Below are 19,170 nucleotides of genomic sequence, written 5' to 3'. Positions count from 1 at the left end.
GACTAGAATATTTAAGTATAACCACATTAAAGGCACTGAAAATCAAAAGAAAAAGAAGCATCATTATATCACTTACCATTTATAGCCTGTGACAGTTGAGTCTCATCATTTAAAAAGTCAAGTAATGAGGAATCCTGTTCATTTTCTGACTCATCATTTTCATCTGATGAAACACATTCTGCATCTTCTTGGGAAAGTTCTGCTTCATCATCTAAAAACTTCCTAGCTACAAGCTAAGATAAATGAGAAAAAAGGAAGATGCCTTTAAGAAAATCATTTTATTTCTTCAAATAATTGGAAACAGTTCTGGAAAGTGGATTTCTTGCCAGTGCTTTTAAGATCAAAAATAATAAAAACAGAAAACTGCAAGAAGAAATAATAAAGTAGTATACCTATTTAAAATTTCTTCTTTTAATTCTGTTATGAATAAAATAAAGTACAAGTCAGCATATCAGCTTGCTGAATGTTTCTTAATAAGCACAAAGTCTCCTGAGTCTTTCAGCTAATTAATTTTTTCCAGGAAAAATACAGTACCACAGAAAGACTGATCAGACAAAAAGGTGCTGAGAATTCTTTTCCAAGAATGTGAATATTGGATAGAGATAAGAAAAACAATATAATTATTACAAAAGCAAATATTCTAAAACTCAGATTTGTCTCTATATTTTCTTCAATTTGAATATTAAATCCTCAATACACTAAAGTTTCTTCATTTAGTCATTCAAAATAACACAACACTGCAAGATAGTTTCAAAACACAAAGAGAAACTAAAATACCACACCTTAAGATTTTAATTCCAATACAAAAAGTAAAATTTGTGTCAAAATATTTTTTAATTTTGGGATTTTTTCCTATAAGAAATTATAGAGAAAAATCTACTTCTGTGTAACATCTACTGTTCTTTACTAATTAAAAAATATATAGTATATTTATATAAAAATAAGAAACGGAAAAAAGTTTACCTTTAGGTGACTCAGTCTCTTTTGGACTTTGATGCCTCTTTTATTATGATCCTTGAAGTCTGCTGATTGTGGATCTCGTTTGCTAAAATTCTCACTCTCATCGCTAGATGATAAATCTAACTAAAATTCAATAAAATTCTTACATGAGAAAATATAATTGGAGTGTTGTATCTTAATGTGTTTCTCAAGGATTATTGCTTCTGTTTTCATTTTTCCTTTTTAAATAGTTGACCTAACATTTTCTTGTTAGAAAAATAAAATGCTCTTACAACTCAGAGCCATGTTATAAATACACAATACTTATGAATTTAAAAGTTAGGTAATTCTAAGTACTAAAATAATAAATTAGGTAATATAAATAATACTAGTATTCATTTAATTTTGTATGAAATTGAATGTATCTGATGAAAACTTGTGTTTTTAGTTTAACTCTTTCCTTTAGAAGACCCTGAAGGGCTTCACAAAAAAAAAATTAAGTCTGTAAATACAGCTATCAAAATTAGTCCAAACATACATGAGTCCTTTCAAACTAAGAAACCAATATAACAACAAATTTTGACTATGAAACCTACTATAATATCTCTTACAGAATAATATAAAACCAATCAAAAGAATCAAAAGAAATTTATCAAAATAATTTCAATTAACAGGAATAATTTTAGGTTAAAGTAGATTGAGCATCAGCATTATCAATATTTTAATTCACTTCTAGTAAGTCAATCAGACATTCTAGTTCAAGTAGCAAGTTAAAGCAATTTTTCTAATGAAGTTTTATATGAGTATACATGCATTTTCAATTAATTTTGCACAAATTATACTAGTTTGTATTAGAGAATTAAAACACACAAGATTTCCTAATCTCAAAATTTAGCTATCAGCTACAAACTGATGACAAATGAATACTATTAGCCTTAAGACCTGCCCCCCAACCCAGATTTCACATTCTCATAGTTGTCAATGCCTTGTCAATGCCTGCCAGACACTGTCACTTTACTATCCCACATGAACTTCAAACATGTTCAACACTGAACTTACCACTCTTTCTTGTTTTCTCTAAAGATGTGACACATCTGCCAACTAGCCCAAGCCAAAACCAGAGAGTCATCGTGGACTCCTTCTTTTCCTTCTTTCAAGCCCATTCAGTAAGCAAATGAAAGAATAAGGCCTTCCAAAAACTCACCCAGATTTTTCTCCAATTTTACTTCCTGGTACTTTTTGTCTTTACAATCAAACCACAAGAGATGCTGTTTCCCCACTTTGTGTCCTTCTTTAAGCTGTTGGGGAATGCCTTCCTTTCTCCCTTCTCTTCCCTAACTGCCACAGATGCTTTAAGATTTAAGTAAGGTGTTATCTTCAAGAAGCTTGCCAGAACTCCCAAGGTCTAGGTTAAGGGTTTATCTTTTCTTATCACTTAACTTAAAAAATTATATGGAAATTATCCACTTACTATCTATCCTTCCTATTAGATTGCAGACTTAACAATACGAGGAAATAATCTTTACAGTATACCAAACATCTTACACAGTAGATATAAAGTAGGTATTTAATCTGAATTGCTGGAGTGTACTGACAAAAATAGGAATAGTTTTTTGAAGGAGTTTAAAATAGAAATTCCAGTCACATAGGACTTACTATCTATTTTTCTGTTAAACATATACCCATAAGATCAAACATACCTATGGTCATCTATACAGATATTTCTCTTGTAATATTTATTTCAAAAGGAATTACTATACATTATTTGTTATTTACTTACTCTGTTTGGAGGAACCCTGCGCTTTTTGACAGCATGAAGTGGAGAATCAACTTCGCTATTTTTCTGATTCTAGATAAAGTAGATAAATAAAGTAAAAAGTTAAAAAAAAAATAGTTTTAAGGGGAACAAAAGGACTTCCCTGGCAGTCCCGTGGTTAAGACTCCATGCTTCCAAGGCCGGGGGTGTGGGTTCCATACCTGGTTTGGGAACTAAGATCCCACATGCCATGCGGCATGGCCAAAAAAAAAATAAGAGGAACAAAAAATTTTATGTGATCATGTTATTGTGATTATTGAATGACTCACCTCAGGGGACTCCAAAACATTTCCTTTTGTCTTTTTACTTTTTCTTCGGAAAATCTCATCATCTTCACTTTCACTGCTTGTTAACTGTTCATCTATAACTTATTAAAAAATAATGAATCTGGTCAACAAATTTAAGTTTATCCAACCACAACTATCTATTTTATTTATGGGTCCAATAAGAATTGTTTCTGGCAACCTCAACATTTATTCACTCTCAAACAAGATAGTTTTTTAGAAATCTGGCCCAAAAATCAGCATGGGAAAAAACAGAAAAATAAAAACAATGCCAGTGAAGAAATTAAGACATGATAACTCTTGGTAATAAACATATATTTAACTCAGGTTCAGTTTTACAAATTAACTGAAAAAAGTCCAGAAGAGTGCAAAATACAATTTTATTAGTCTTATTCGTTCTAGAATTCATCTCTAAAATCTACTATAGTCTTTCTGCCCTTTGTGTCTTATTCTCTTTCTAGTTGAAGGCTACAAAACAATATATGAAAAGATTTTTTTAATGTATGTATGTACATATGTGTACATATACATATTTGTGAGTAAGTGTAAAATAAAAATTGGTAGTCACCCAAATGTTGTAATTGGAACAAGACATTCGTGGGTAGAAAGAATGTTAAAAAACAAAAAACTCATGTGAAATCAAATCCTTCAAGTTTTCAGATACTTAAAGTTTTATTTCTGTACTTGCATAAAATTTTGACAGAAGACACCTTTTATGTGTTTTTATGAAACCTTCTATAAAAGCCCTGTGGTTGTTTTAAGATATGTTCATAAATCCTCTGATATGCCTGCTTTTCAAGAGTTGGATCATAATTCTTCTACCCTTGAGGGTGGGCCACACTTGGTCACTTGCTTCTAACAGAAGAATATAATGGAAGTGAAGGTGTGTTACTTCAGAGTCTAGGTCATAAGAGGTCTCATCCTTGCTCTCTTTCTGGACTCATTCACTCTGGAGGAAGCCAAATGCTATATAATAAGAATAGAGGAAGTAACCCAATGGAAAGGCAAACATGGCAAGAAACTGAGGCCTCTTAACCAATGGCAATGTAATCCTCCAAGCTTATTCAAGCCTTCAGATAACTGTAGCCCTGGCCAACGTCTTGACTGCAACCTCATAAAATATCCGTAGTCAGAACTCTGAGCTAAAGAGTCCAAAGAAACGGTGAAATAATATACGCTGTCCAAAGGAACAGTGAAATAGTATATGTTGTTTTAAGTCATTAAGTTGTGGAGGAAATCTGTTATGCAGCAAGAGATAAATGACACAGATTTTGGTACCTGGAAATAGGGAATTACCATACCAAAACCCAAAACTGTGGACATAAATTTAGAACTAGAGAGTGGGCAGAAGCTGAAAGGATTTTTGAGGAAAGTTTTAGTGAAAGCTTGAAGAGCCTCAAAGGAATTGTTTGTAGGAAGATTAATGGCCATTTAGGAGGCCATGGGTGAGGGCTTAGAAAGAAGTAAGAAAAACCTTATTAGAAATTATAGGAAAGAGGATCCTTAATGTAGTGCCAGAAAGTTTAGCAACATTGTGGTAACACAGAAAGTAGAAAATGTACCTAATGGGACTTCCCTGGCAGTCCAATGGTTAAGACTTTGCCTTCCAATGCAGGGGGTTCGGGTTCGATCCCTGGTCTGGGAGCTAAGATCCCACATGCCTCGTGGCCAAAAAAAAAAAAACCCCAAAATGAAAATATACCTAATGAATGAGGTGATCTAAGTAAGGAGATTTCCAGACAAAATGTTTAAGGTATTACCTATGCTTCTTCCTGTTTAAGTAAAATGTGAAAGGAGAGAGAGGAACTAAAGAAAGTACTGTTAAACAGGAAACAGTTGAGACTTGCTGGTTTTGAAGATTAACAGCTTCTCCAGCTGGCAAACAATATTAAATTAAGAAATGTTCCAGGCAAAGATCTAATCTAGAAGACTGCTAAGAAGCTATTGTGCAGGGCTTCCCTGCCCAAGAGGGGAGAGGCCCATCCCAAAAAAAAAAAAAAAAAAAAAAGAAGCTATTGTGCAAATGGTGCTGAAGGTGTAACTGTAAATGCTTTAAGATCTCAGAAAGATCAAAGGTGGTACCTTAGAGTACCATTCAGTCAGATAAAACGCCCTCCAAACATTTTAAAGATGTCTCTTACTTTTCCTCTCAAACAACAGGCCTTCTAAGAAGATTAAGGAACTATCTCTAGACATCTTTGGCTTTGGAGAAGCCAAAGGTAGAGAAGGACTTACCTCCAAAAGATTTGTGGGCACAGCTAGTGTCTAATGAAATGAACCTCAAATAAGATTCACAAGAGATCCACAAAGATTTATGAGAATTATAAGCGAAGAAACACAGCCAGCTACAACTAAAAGGGGCAGAGACAGTACAGAATGAAAAGAGGCCTTTGGATCCCCAAATTTTCACTAAAAGGAAGCAGGCTGAGAAAACTCCACAGGCGCTACCTGTTACAAAATTGAACCAAGCATCCAGAGTACAAAGCCAAGAACCACGGAGAATTATTAGCAGTCTTTGAGTACTAATCAAGAAACTTCCAATCTCAGCTCTGCTAGATTTTAGAATTGCTATGGACCAGAGATTCCTGTGTGCCTCCTATCACCCTCCCCCACTTTCAAATAAGCCATCTTGGAAGCAGATTCTACATGCCCAGTCAAGTCTTCAGATGAGTGCAACCCCAAGTGAAATCTTGACTATAACCCTAAGAGAAAGCCGAAACCACCCAGTTAAGCAACTCTCAAATTCCTAAACTACAGAAACTGTGAGATGTTATTTTAAGCCACTAATTTAAGGGGAGTAATTTTTTACACAGCAATAAAAAACTAATACAAACTCACAGAGTAAATTTCTCCTCACACTCTATACTAATAAAACATCTACCCAGACAGATAAACTTGAATAAATCCTTTTTGTAGATGATCACTATATAATTCAACTCATTTTCCTTTTTTCATTATCTTCTATGGAAGCCACAGTTAAATGCAGGGCTCAGCTACAATAAGCAAATCATTCCAGGAGGCTTTCCTTTTAACTGCTTTAGTGGTGTTTTAATCAACAATTATTGTATACATATATAACATGGTAAATTATCCTAAGTCTTCTATTTCAGTTAAGTGGAATAATAAATACTAAGTAAATATTCCCTAATAAATTGTTCCTTAATGTATATGTATTCAGAATTATATTGCCCATGGTTAGTAGTTAAGTACAATGCTAGAAAAAAAGTTTTAATGCAAATATGACACAAAGAAAAATTATCTCACCCATTAACACAGACTTAGTATAAAGGTGTTAAAGCAAATATTAAAGGATCACAGGCAACATACTTAGTAAAAATACACGTCAGAGTACCTCCAGAACTATGCAGAATAGTCAGTTTTTAAACATCAACTGTATTTCCAGAACTTATTTTAAATAAGTTTTTATCTTAAATAAAACATTCATTAATCATGCCCTTGATGCTAATGAGAACAGATAAGAAAAAGATTTACAAAGGAAATTCTCATTTTACCCTACAACTATTCTTTTTCCTCAGCCATAAAGAATAAAATTCATAAATGGCCTGCTATAATAATCTACACACAAACTAGAGTTGGGTTCTATAACAGGATCTAAAGGATACTTAAATCATTTTAATACTAAATATCTATTTTCTGGGTTTTCTGTAGAATTAGATCACAGAAAACCAAAGATTCCTATAGATCTGCTATGGTCTCATCTCAATCTTCCAAATACAGTCTTATTTCTAAATTTTGCTATATAAATCCTCAACTTTATACTATCCCACCAAAATCTTACACTTTCCTGCTTTCCCTTTGTTTTCACCATTTTATAACATCCAAATTCCCTCCTGATTATTTTCAGCATATCCAAATCATGAATATTCCTGAGGAGCCAAAATGGAAACCTTCCTTTGAAGTCAACATTTCCAATCTAATCCAGTTCAAAATGTTTTCATCTTCTGAACCTCCTAGATGTATGCCATCTTATTATTCACTTGGTAGTTTATTTCCATGTTTTACTGGTATCTTTTCAAATGTATATGTCACACATTTGTTTGTGTTTTACAATAAAGGGCTAGAGCCAAATCTTACACTTCTACATTTCACAGTGCCTAGCAAAATACCTTTCCTATGGCATACATGCCATAAGTATATGCAGATAAAATAAATACTGGATCAGTAAGCATCAACTTAAGAAATATATAGTACATCGATTGCCTAATTCAATACACCATATACTGAGAAACTACATTTGAAAAATTATAGAATATGATCCAAAGTAATCATTCTAGAAAGATTTTATTTTATAAAGATGGAATCTTACCTTTAGCAGAACGGACGGATTGATGCAGATTGATTTGCTCCCTGCTGTTAGCCTTTTCTATAGAAAGTCCCAAATCATCAAAAGTTGAATTCAATGTTTCTTTGAAACTTTGTAGATTTATTTTTCCCTTATTGGAATCTGACTTCCTAGCCATTTCTATTCTCTTCTTAGAAAATGAGTTTGGCGAGTTTGATTGAGAAAGTGGTGTACTCATAACTTTCTCTCTTACTGGCAATGAAAATTGAGAATAACCAGGAGACATAAATTCTTTATTTTTTGTTGCATTCATTGGAAAACATGCAAAAGTTGGACTCCGCTTATCTTCACTTGATGGGTTAGTAATGGTTACACTCGTAGAACTATCAACATGGTCTCTTGATATTACTGCTTGATTTGAAACATAATTCACATCATTTATCTCCTTAATGTCTAAACACCCTCCAGATAGATCATCTAAAATTTTATTCTTATTTGTATCTGATGCATGTTCTAGTATTTCATCATCAGTATCTGGACTACAAAATCCTAAATCAAAGGTAACAGAAAATAAATCCTTAGAGCAGTCAAAACCATATTCATCATTCTTCAGTTTTTCCTCATGTACACCTCTCAAATCTTCATGAGATTTCCAACTATTCGTATCACCAATAATTTGATCTTGGGGTTCAGAATTATTGCCTATCAAAAGTTCATCCGAAATTAAGAACTGAGAGCCCAGTGCCATTTCACTTAGAGAAGTTTTGTCTGACACACATAAAGATTTGCATTTACTGTTCAAGGGAGGAAGGTTCACATCATTACACTCTGTATTAACATCCTCAAATAATAGCAAACTCTCATCCTGATCAGTATGCAATATTGGGAGGCCACTGTTATCAACATCATGATTCTTTTCTTCAACAAAATACTTTGGAGGGCCAGTGTTTATTTGAATATGATGGTTGGATACTAAATGTTCATTTTTAATATCTTTATTATAGTAACAGAAGCTTGGTTCAGCAGAAATCTTATCATTAATTGTACCATAAAGGCAACTTTTTTCAGAAGGATGAGTAATAAATTTAAGTGAACTCAATTCTAAATTCTGTTGAGAATTTATAGTTGAATGTGACATCAAACAGGTGGATTTGTCATTTTGTAAACACTCTGTGTAGGGTACAAAAAGCAAGTTCTCAAGTGCAGAACCCTTAGAAATTTCATATTCCAAATTTGAGAGTGCACTAAGAGGCGGAGGAGAATGAGATAAAAATCTCTCTACATTAGCTAGCACCTCTTTTGTTAATGAATGACAATTATAAAATTTGTCATCTGTTCTAGCTATATAAAGCTCATCCTCAAATGGAAAAAATAAGCTAGATGAAAGAGACTTCTCATCACTGAAACTGTTATAACCAGAATCTAAAAAAATTCCAGTAAATGAACTAGTAGATTTATTTGTAAACTGACAATCTGCTAATAATCCACATGACCGATTACCTACATTTTCACTGATAGCACATGTGGCAGCAACTTCATCTGTATCTGATACTCTTTTATCATTTAGTAGGTCTACCTGAAAAATATTTTTAGCAGTAGAACTGCCATCAGTATCTAAAGGCCCCGTAACAACCTCCTTATGTTCTTTTTTAGGTTGATCTTTTTTCAGTTCTTTGGAAGCTTTTTTTTTTAGAGAAGCAATTTCAGTTGGTTTGATATGAATTTGTTTAAAAATTTCAGCACATTCTTCATCAGATTCCTTCATTGAGAGTGATTTGCCTTGATTTATATTCTTTGTAAATGAAGATTTCTTGTTACTAGTAAAGATACCATTGGCAAAAGGATTATATTCATTCCTGGGAGCACTAGATGTTGAGCTAACATCTTCCATTTGTAAATAAGATTTAATTTCCAATTCATAGCTGCATTCTCCCTATAAAGAAGGAAAATGAAAAAGTCACAGGAAAACAAAAAAAAAAACAATTCTAAAGATAAATTTTACTCAGCTAAAATATTTTCTAAACAATATTACATTATTCAAATGATTTTTTATACCTTAAAAACTTATTCCAAGTCAAACAAAATAGAAATGACACTACTGCGAAATTATCATAAATTATCTTTTATCAGTTAATATTTTTGTATTCCCAGTACCCAGTACATGAGAGACCCATGATAACTATTTGGAGAAAGTACAAATTAATACATAGAATATGATTATAAACACTTTTTTCACTTCTGACATTTAATTGAACAATTATTCTAATTTTCTAAAAGTAGATATTTAAGAAATTAATATGTATAAATGAAAAACACACATATGTATGTTAAATTTACTCTCTTGATGAAGGTAAACTAAGAACAGCTTTTGAAACATCTGAAATAATGGTACCTGTATGTCTTCTAGGCTGTAAGCTAGAATATACTGTTTTTAACAAATTTCCCAAGAACACTTCTAGTGAATTTCCAAGTCTTACTTATCTCTAAATCTAAAACTACAGTCCCCACCATCCCTGACTCATCCTTCCCTCTTGCCCATGAATGCCACTTTAGTCAGGATTCTTCTACTCTTCAGGGACTTAAGCAATTAATTCTCCACTTTTTGAATCATAAATACAGTAAATATTAATGTGAAAATGTCTGTCTCCCTGCTAGGATATATGCTCCCTATAGAATATTTTATCTGACTTCTTCACCAATGTAGCCACAGGGCCTAGAACAAACCATGCCATGTAGAAGGCACTAAATAAATGTGTTACTTTGATGCACAGGCTTTGCTGGGATCCAAAAATAATTACTTTATTTACATGTATTCATGAACAACAGCTAATAAAAATAGCAGCTACAATCTACTGAGTAATTACTATGTGCCAGTTTCTATTCTAATTGCTTTATGTGTATTAAGCCACTTAATCCTCACAACAATCTTATGAAGAAAGTATTATCATTATCCCCATTTTACAGATAAAACTGAGGCACAAAGAGGTTAAGTAACTTACAGATGCACAATTAGTAAGAGGTAAAGTTGGGCTTCTAACCCAGGCATTTTGGATTTCACACTCATAATACATTCATCATTCTGACTCTCTCAAGGAAGAACAATCAGGAAACTGCTCAAGAAATCACTAAATCGCTAAACTACCACCAGGATAAAAGAGACATACCAAATAACCTATATGATAGAGAACACTTATGCAGATCCCAATCTAACAATAATCCTAAATTAGCTTTACAAACAGTTTATATAAATCATTAAATGGGAATTCCCTGGAGGTCTATTGGTTAGGACTCAATGCTTTCACTGCTGGGGCCCAGGTTCAATCCCTGGTCAGGGAATTAAGATCCTGCAAGCCATGCAGCATGGCCAAAAAAAAATTTTAAATAAAAGAAAAATTTTTTAAATCATTAAATATATTAAAATTTTACTCTGGTCTATCAATATTCACAGATGACATTCTTCTAACTAGGTCTAATTCTCCTAAAACAGAAAACTAGTTCCTCACTGAGATCACAAGAAGCTATATAGAAAAACAAAAATAGTCTAGCTATGATTATTTATAATAAATACTTGTTTCTTATAATAAAGACTTCAAATTGAGAAGAATAAAGATTAAGTATTCCAGTTTCACTGGCATACAAGCAAGAGAAAGTTACAGTAGAACCCTACCTCTTCATGTCTCATTCCTTCTATCATTTGCATAATGTTTACGAAATGGTGACATCGATCTGAATGGTCGACTTGATATGTAGGTAAAGGATGATCCTGCCACAGTCTCCATTCAGAGAGAGAGAGTGGATGAATTCCAGTGGTTGGTTCTTGAGTCTTGATTAATGATAATTTAACATAATAAAAACACACATACTCAGATTTCACACACTGATTAAAAAAATACTTAATATACAGATAGCCTACCATAAATAATTTTAGGTATTTTATACTAAATTTAGGTATTTTCAACTAAAATCTCAGGAGAAAAAAGAAAATAATTTTATAAAGTACAAAGATGTCCTTTTAAACACATTTTTAAAATAACTGTTACATGTATTGCTTTTAAAATTAGAAAGAAAACAATAAATGTCATTAAAAATGAAATACACAAATAAATAAATGTTATATGAGTTACTAGTTCGCCATATTCCTGTTTATATAGTCCCATGTTAAGAGCAAATATTTAAGAAAATGTGTGGCTTCAAAATTACTATTATGCTAGATTTATATTCTATAATCTAATAAAGAGGCAGTCATAATCTCTCAGTGATACTGATCCCAATTCTTCATGCCTACTGCCATTTCTCACTTTCCCTGTTAGTGAATAAAATACAAATTCTCAAGAGCCATATATTTCTAGCCCTATAAATCTTCCCAAAGGAATCATCCTTGAGGTTGTTTTTCTAGTTCTCTAGGTTCATATGTAACCTTTGCTCAATTCTCTTGACTTTCATTAAGTTCATCAATAATTTGTTTATAGTAAACAAAATAAACAAGTCTAAGATCCAATTTAAAGTTTTACTGTAATTTCAAAACAAAAATTGAAAACAAGTTTGTACAAAGATGCTCGTGACAGCCTAATTTTATATTAGTAATATACTGAAAATAATTCTAAAACATGACAGGGAAAGAGCCAAATTATGGTATATTGCAGAGCAACATAACAATCATATAAATTACACCTACACAGACATGTTCATATGCAGAAAGTAATAAGAAAAGTCAGAACTTATGTAAATATATTACAGTCATGTAAAAATATATATACAATAAGGAATACAAGCAAATTAGTAGTTTTACCAAATTAGACTTTAATATTCTTTTTTACACTGCTTACATTCTTAATTTTTACATAAGTTGACATTCTGATCATGAACATTCATTCTCTTTACTTCCAAAGCTATTGCACAGTCGCTATAAAAAGCATCTGAAAACATGTTCAACTTACTGGTCTGTTCTCTTCATTCTGTAAAGATAGAAACTGAACTTGAGGCAATGTTATTTCCTTAATTTCATCAGTGTCTCTTAATCTATATCGTCTGTTCCATAATTTAAATTCTTCTTCTGATAAGAACCAATCATTCTTTGAATTACTCTGCCTCATTCCTATAAGTTTAAAAAATAATTGAAAAGAGGTTTAAAAAAATCTGCCAGGCAAACACAAAATATATGACATCAACTCAAATGCTCTACCTGTTTATGTCTACTCATCTCTGCTAAACCACTGATTCTATACCTTAAAATTAGTGTTCTTCATATAAACACTCTCGTTATCACTTCCTGCTTCTACATATCTCCTAAACTTCTCTCACCTCTTTGAAAGTACTAGTGCACCCTTCCATCTAGAGCTAACCTTTGGTAATGACTTTATTAGCAAAACATCACCAGGCAGCTAGGCTCTCAGTCCTGGTTTCCTTTGGACTCTCTCCATTTTGTTGTCTAAGACCTGGCAGGAAACAGATAACTCACAGATGAAAACTAGTATCATGATTCTAGCAAAACATTATCGGAAAAGTTATCTGAAACTGGTGTGGGGGAGGGGGAGATGCCAAGACTAAAGTCTTAAAGGGGGCGGGGGGGGGTTGAAAGGGGATAGGAAAGACCTACTGCTTTAAAAAATGACATAATAATATACTTTTTAAAAAATGAATCGTAAATTAACCCTTTTTTAATTTCCATAATTTTTATGAAGAAAAACAAGCACCAACATGGAAAGGATAAAAAATATAAACTTATAACTCTGGTCCCAATACAGATGAGGGCAGAAAAAAAAAAATCAGAAAGACTACTGAATTAGGAATCAGGAAGCTTCTGTCTTAGCTAGTCCCAAATATTATATAGAAAGCTTTTATAAAATAAGGGGTTTGAACTAGGTGATCTCTCAGGTCCCTTTCAGATTTAGCAATCTGAGGCACTAAGGCTTTTGAAGTAGAAAGGTATTCCATTCTCCTACTCACTTTAAATAAACTCAGACCTCTAAGCCCAAATGAATTATATACTAATACATAGAAGATGACATTCATACACACTATCTTGGCAAGATGAATCACTGACACTTGAAAAATCAGAGAAAACGGAAGAAAAAAAGCACAGAAAAATGAACATGTGCTAACATTATCTCAATTTTTAAAAAAGGACAGGTTCTAGACTTTTACCATCCATCCCTAGTAACATTTTATAAACAATCATTAAACATATGGTTAACATTTATAAAAATAAAATGATCACTAAGAAAAATGTATGCCAACCTAATCAAGTTTTTTAATAAATTCAAGAGAATTCAAAATACATACTATCTTTTCATTTTAACCCAAAATTTAGCAAAGTCTTGTAAAATGACAGGTATATTCCTATTAAGTGGATCTGCATTAGGTTTAATAGGCATATCCAAAAAGCACTGATTAATGGCTCTGAGTTAAGGGAAAGAACATTAACAAATTTAAGTGAGTAAGTCCAAAGCAGGTGCCTAGGAGGGAAAGAACTTTGAAACTTCACGGTAATGAAAACCAGTAGAACAATCAGTTGAACAAACCTGAGAGGTACTGTCTTCAAATACATAAAGAACTGCCACCTACGTAAACCAAAGATCAAATCCACTCTTTGTGTCTAGAAGCTGTTGGCAAAGAAAGTCGCCTGCCATTTCAGTAAACAAAGGATGATGGGGCCATCAAGCCATCAGCCACTGAAACCCCAAGGGGGTTTCAGCATGGAGAAAAACAGGATACTGGCCCCAGATAGTTAAGATGTATATCAAAGGTATAATTTTAATGAGCCCAAACTCTTGCATCTTCCCATACATAAAAAAGCACTAAAATCATTAACTTGAGACGTTTGTTTTTTGTGATTAGCAGTAATCTTTTGATGCTCAACTACTAGGGTTCTTTTTCAGCAAAAACTCCTATATATCCTGGCTCCTCCTATACCTCTTTGGACCAGTCCCTCAGAGCTGTCTGAGAGGCTGCCTTCCTGGGTTACAGTCCTCAGTAATACCCCAAATAAAACATAATTCTCAACTTTTACATTGTGCATTCTTTTTCAGTTGGCAAAGCCAAAACTAAATCAATGAGCAAAAGGTACAAATCCAGATTTTTTTTTTCAACAGAGGGACTTCTTCTATATGGACTATTCAACAATGGAATGAACCCTCATAAAAGAATACGATTTCCATTAACAAAGATGTTCAAGTTGAGGCTGGATATACATTTAACAAGAATGCTACAGAAAACATCCCTACCTTGGTTAAGTAATTGGACCAGATGACCCCCAAGATTTCTTCCAAATCTTAGAATATAATTACATGATTTTATGATTCTTTAAAAGCTTACCTTAAAGATTAAATAAAAAATTTTTTTAAAGTTTTTGTTTCTCATTTTTATAGTGCTAACAGTTCCAGATATTTTCTTGATATCACCAAAATCTGAGAGCTAGCACTCTCATTACTATGCTTCCTGGCACCAAAGTATTTTTTTCTTACTGATTCAATATCACCAACAACTTAGTCTAATTTCACCACTATGTGGTGTAACAATAAATTGAAAAAAAAAGCGGGGGAGGGGGAATTTCCCTGACGGTCCAGTGGTTAAGAATCCGCCTTCCAATGCAGGGGATGTGGGTTCAATCCCTGGTTGGGGAACTAAGATCCCACATGCCGCAGGGCAACTAAGCCTGCACACCGCAACTCCTGAGCCCGTGTGCTCTAGAGCCCGCATGCCACAACTAGAGAGAAGCCTTCACGCTGCAACGAAAGATCCCACATGCCACAACTAAGACCCTGTGCAACCAAATAAATAAATAAATAATTTTTTTTTAAAAAAAGAAAGAATATTTTTTCCTTTGTAGAGATGGAAATAAACAATTCCCCCTCCCTTTTTCTGGGAGCAATTCCAGAGATACCTAATGTTCCTAAATCCTTTATTTAACCCTTTGATATTTATGCAAATTGTTGTAAAGGCAAAGCAAGCCTCTAGCCAGCTTTCCAACCAGAAATGATTTTCTTAAGGACCTAGGAGCCATCTCTTTGAAATGTAAACATCAAGGAAGATAGTGTCCCTATCTCCCATACACCTGCAGAGTTTAGCCTTGGCACCTTTCTCTGAGTTGTCCTTATCTACTTGTCATAGAGACAGAGAAGTTTTATTATTTCTTTGGATAAAGGCAACTAGCTAACACAAATGGCTACCTCAATTACCAGGTGAATTTGGAATGAATTATGAAAGAACATATAGCAAATGGTGCTGTCCTCTTCTATGAGGACAAGTTACTGTTAATCTTAAGAAAATGATGTAAAGGACTGTGACTGCTTGGATGAATAGGGTAGAATTTCATTCTGTCTTTGTATTATCTCAGTGGATTCCTTAAAATGCGCACTGTAATTGGCTTAATGCTTATTCAATAATAAAACTATTTTCTTTCTTTTCCACAATTTGTAAAGAGGATTCTCTGGGCTGGTAAGATATTTTTAATTTTCCCAACACTGAGTTTCTTTCATTCTGTACTGCCAGTGTCTCCTTCCCTTTGCCACATTAATCATCTCTTATCCTTCTCAAAGTGAACATCTATAACAGCCTAGAATGTATGCTGAGTTTCTCATAGAAGAAAAATATCAATATATGACCTGCTAATTAACAACAGGAAGACAAATGCATGTCTCAAATGTGAAAAATTTTATTTACCCTTCCTAGAGGAAAAGATAGATGACTTTCGCTGCAAGTTCCGAGAAGGCTTGTCTGGTTCATAGACACCGTGCGTGATGAACATCTTATGTAAGTGTGGATTGATTCCATCAGGAACCATTCGTGGACTTCCTTGGTAAAAATGAAGGACCTGCCTATTACCTGAAATAGCTTTATAAATACTTCTTTTGTTACACTGACTTTGATTATAAGTCTGCAAAAACAAATAAACATCAAATCACATTATTTCTATAATAATCACCAAGCCATGACAAGCAGTTATTATATTAGTCTGAGTTTATTCTAAACAGTAGACTCTGATCCACTTAAATACTTGAAGAATGGAATATCTGTTGTCTTAAATTTGAAGCCTATTTAATTAACTCTTGATGAAAATCATTTCAAAATTATTATAAAAGCTTAACTTAGTAACTATATTGTACAAAGGAAATCTGTCTTTTATTTAGTATCTTGCTATTTTTGATTAAGGCTGATGTTTATATATAAGTGTAAATTGCTTTTTAAAAAAATACTATTCTCTTATTTCAGCTTTTACTTCATCTCTCTACGTGTCAATTTTCTTTACTGTATACAACAAGAAAAGCACTAGTACTGCCCTTACAGGGTTGTTGACAGGATTTAAACAAAATAATGCATTTGAAACATTTGCAACACTGTCCAGCACAGAGTAGGTACTCACCAAATGTGGGCCATTATGACTACTTAACAGATAAGAAAACTAACACCTGATATCTAAACTAACAACTAACAACTCACTTAAGGCAAGTGAGTTGCCAAGGTATACAATTAGTTAGAATCCAATTCCACTCAGTGATAATACATAGACTTTTAAAAGCTGCCAGACATTTCATTTATTGGAATCATTTTATAGATAAACTGGATGTTACATAAGAATATGCTATAATCACATGAAAAGTATTGGGGGGAAAAATTCATTTTTCAGGATGATTTTTAAAGGGTTTATAAAACATTTTAAATCTATTTTTTAAAACTATCACAATTAATGAAAAAATCTTTAATGTAAAACTATTTACTTAGACACAGAAATAGTCCCACTCAGTTACAAAAGTTAGTTAATACTTTAGTGTACATACACAAAATAATATTATGTATTGATACAACATCGTATTTAGGAAGACCTGTTACCCAAGATTACAACAAAGTATGAATATCATTCAAGTCCCTTATCACTTAGAGTAGGCATCAGCAAACTTTTCCATAAAGGGCCAGAAAGTAAATATTTTAGGCTTTGCAGGCTACCCATTATCCCTGGTGCATATTCTTGTCGGTTGGTTGGTTGGTTGATTGATTTAGGCAATTCTTTAAAATATAAATAAAACCATTCTCAGTTCACTGTAGTTAAAAAACAAAAAACAACTAAACACAAAAAGCAGGCCTTAGAAGCACAGGGAAATAGTAACACAAAGTAATACATATTGATTTTTGTATCTATGTGTCTCTAAATTAATACTGAAGTACAAAAATGTGTTTCTTTATATGGATAAAAATATTAAGACTGAATCCAGTCAAAAATTCTCCTAATTACAAGAAAAGAACAGGCAGAATCTAATACAAAGGAAAACAGAAATCAATCACAATTACCTACAGATTGTTTGGACTTTGTTAACAGATTGATACTTGTCTTTAGGCTCTGTTTCTCAAATTTCGATTGTCAAATTACGTTTCCACATGTCTACTTACCCGTTCTTCTCGTCCTTCAGCAAGGATAACAACAATCCTGCCTTGACGTTTGCGGCCAGTTCTACCCATTCGTTGCACAAGACGAATTGGGCTCTTCTGGGCATCAAAACATATTATAAGATCAACTTCTCCTATATCCAAACCTTCTTCACCAACACAAGTAGAAACCAATGTATTGTAACCACCACTACGAAATTGCTTCACTACCTAAAATTAAAATGATTTAAAAATAACTAGATGCAAGTATAAGAGAGTTGTAGATCAAAACATACTTTTTCCATTTGTCCCTGAAATCAGATTCAAAATCAGCACCCAAAGTACTATCGAATAGGAAAAGAAGCGGCAAATGGCAATATAAGCCAAAAGACATTGTGGTAAAATGCAAAGGGAAGTCCCAATTTCTTTGCTTTAATAATGGTTATGATTCCAAAAGGTTTTGCTAACAATTTACACATGAATGAGAAACCACAGATACTATTTTTAGCATCACTAAAAGGGGTGTAAAGCAGATAAGTGGCCCAGAGCAATTACTGTTATTTATCATGTCTTAGACCTAAATTTATTGTTAGTAAATTTAACAATAATAGTACGTTTAATAATTAAACTATTGTTAAAGTAAGATTGTTTTATTACTTCTAGAATTCATATTTTAAATAGAAACAGAATCATGGACATAGAGAACAGACTGGTGGTTGCCAAGGGGGAGGGGGCTGGGGAAGGGATGGAGTGGGAGGTTGGGGTTAGCAGATATAAGCTTTTATATGTAGAATGGATCAACAACAAGGTCCTACTGTACAGCACAGAGAACTATATTCAGTATCCTAGGATAAATCATAATGGAAAAGAATATATAAAAAAGGAATGCATATATATATATAAAACTGAATCACCTTGTTGTACAGCAATTAACACAACATTGTAAATCAACTATACTTCAATAAAAAAAATTTTAATTAAAAAAATAGAATTCATGTTTTACCTTTTATACTGTCATTCCAGTGAAGGGTAGCAGAATATGCCACCCCAAAATATGACTGTAGGAGTTTAGAACATGCTGCCCCAACCTATGCTGCTTTAGTATATTGATTATTTTGAGCTATAGGCACTCGAAAAACAGCAAATGCGGGGAGAGGCTTTCTCTGAACTCCCCTTATCTGTCTAAAAGCAGATCCTCCAGAAGGAACTCAATTGTCATAAATCCCCTCCCCAGGAGCTTCATCAACCAGGGAAAATTGACTCAACAAGACACTGAAAGTCCACACTACATCCAGACAAACTTTATCACAAACTATCATACCTCCCATCTTTTCTTTTAGGGCTCCATTCATCTTCCCTAAAAATCATTTACTCTCCCCTGTGCACCCCCCTTCTCTTTCCCCATAAGATGATATTTAAATCTGTATTCTAAGCCACTTCAGGGAGTTACTCATTTTTCCCTCAGTATC

General features: G+C 33.2%; 1 protein-coding gene across 7 annotated transcripts in view; it reads right to left on the bottom strand.

The window, feature by feature from the left end:
* The window catches only part of FANCM (FA complementation group M), a 54,069-nt gene that overhangs the window by 12,188 nt on the left and 22,711 nt on the right, over positions 1-19,170 (bottom strand). For 4 of the 7 annotated variants that reach the window (XM_024743416.1, XM_024743414.1, XM_024743419.1 and 1 more), the window contains 9 exons: positions 17,726-17,932; positions 16,004-16,217; positions 12,280-12,437; positions 11,010-11,165; positions 7,367-9,275; positions 3,025-3,122; positions 2,720-2,788; positions 964-1,083; positions 77-233 (listed from right to left, as the gene is read on the bottom strand). In XM_024743416.1, coding sequence (XP_024599184.1) covers positions 77-233; positions 964-1,083; positions 2,720-2,788; positions 3,025-3,122; positions 7,367-9,275; positions 11,010-11,165; positions 12,280-12,437; positions 16,004-16,217; positions 17,726-17,932 — 3,088 coding nt within the window. The remainder of the gene's footprint in view (positions 1-76; positions 234-963; positions 1,084-2,719; positions 2,789-3,024; positions 3,123-7,366; positions 9,276-11,009; positions 11,166-12,279; positions 12,438-16,003; positions 16,218-17,725; positions 17,933-19,170) is intronic. The other 3 variants (XM_024743415.1, XM_024743417.1, XM_024743418.1) reach the window with 2 other exon arrangements.

Source organism: Neophocaena asiaeorientalis, unplaced genomic scaffold, assembly GCF_003031525.2.
Source record: "Neophocaena asiaeorientalis asiaeorientalis breed wild unplaced genomic scaffold, Neophocaena_asiaeorientalis_V1.1 scaffold107, whole genome shotgun sequence".
In the NCBI taxonomy this organism is placed as follows: domain Eukaryota; kingdom Metazoa; phylum Chordata; class Mammalia; order Artiodactyla; family Phocoenidae; genus Neophocaena; species Neophocaena asiaeorientalis.
This window is presented reverse-complemented; position numbering and strand designations above follow the sequence as displayed.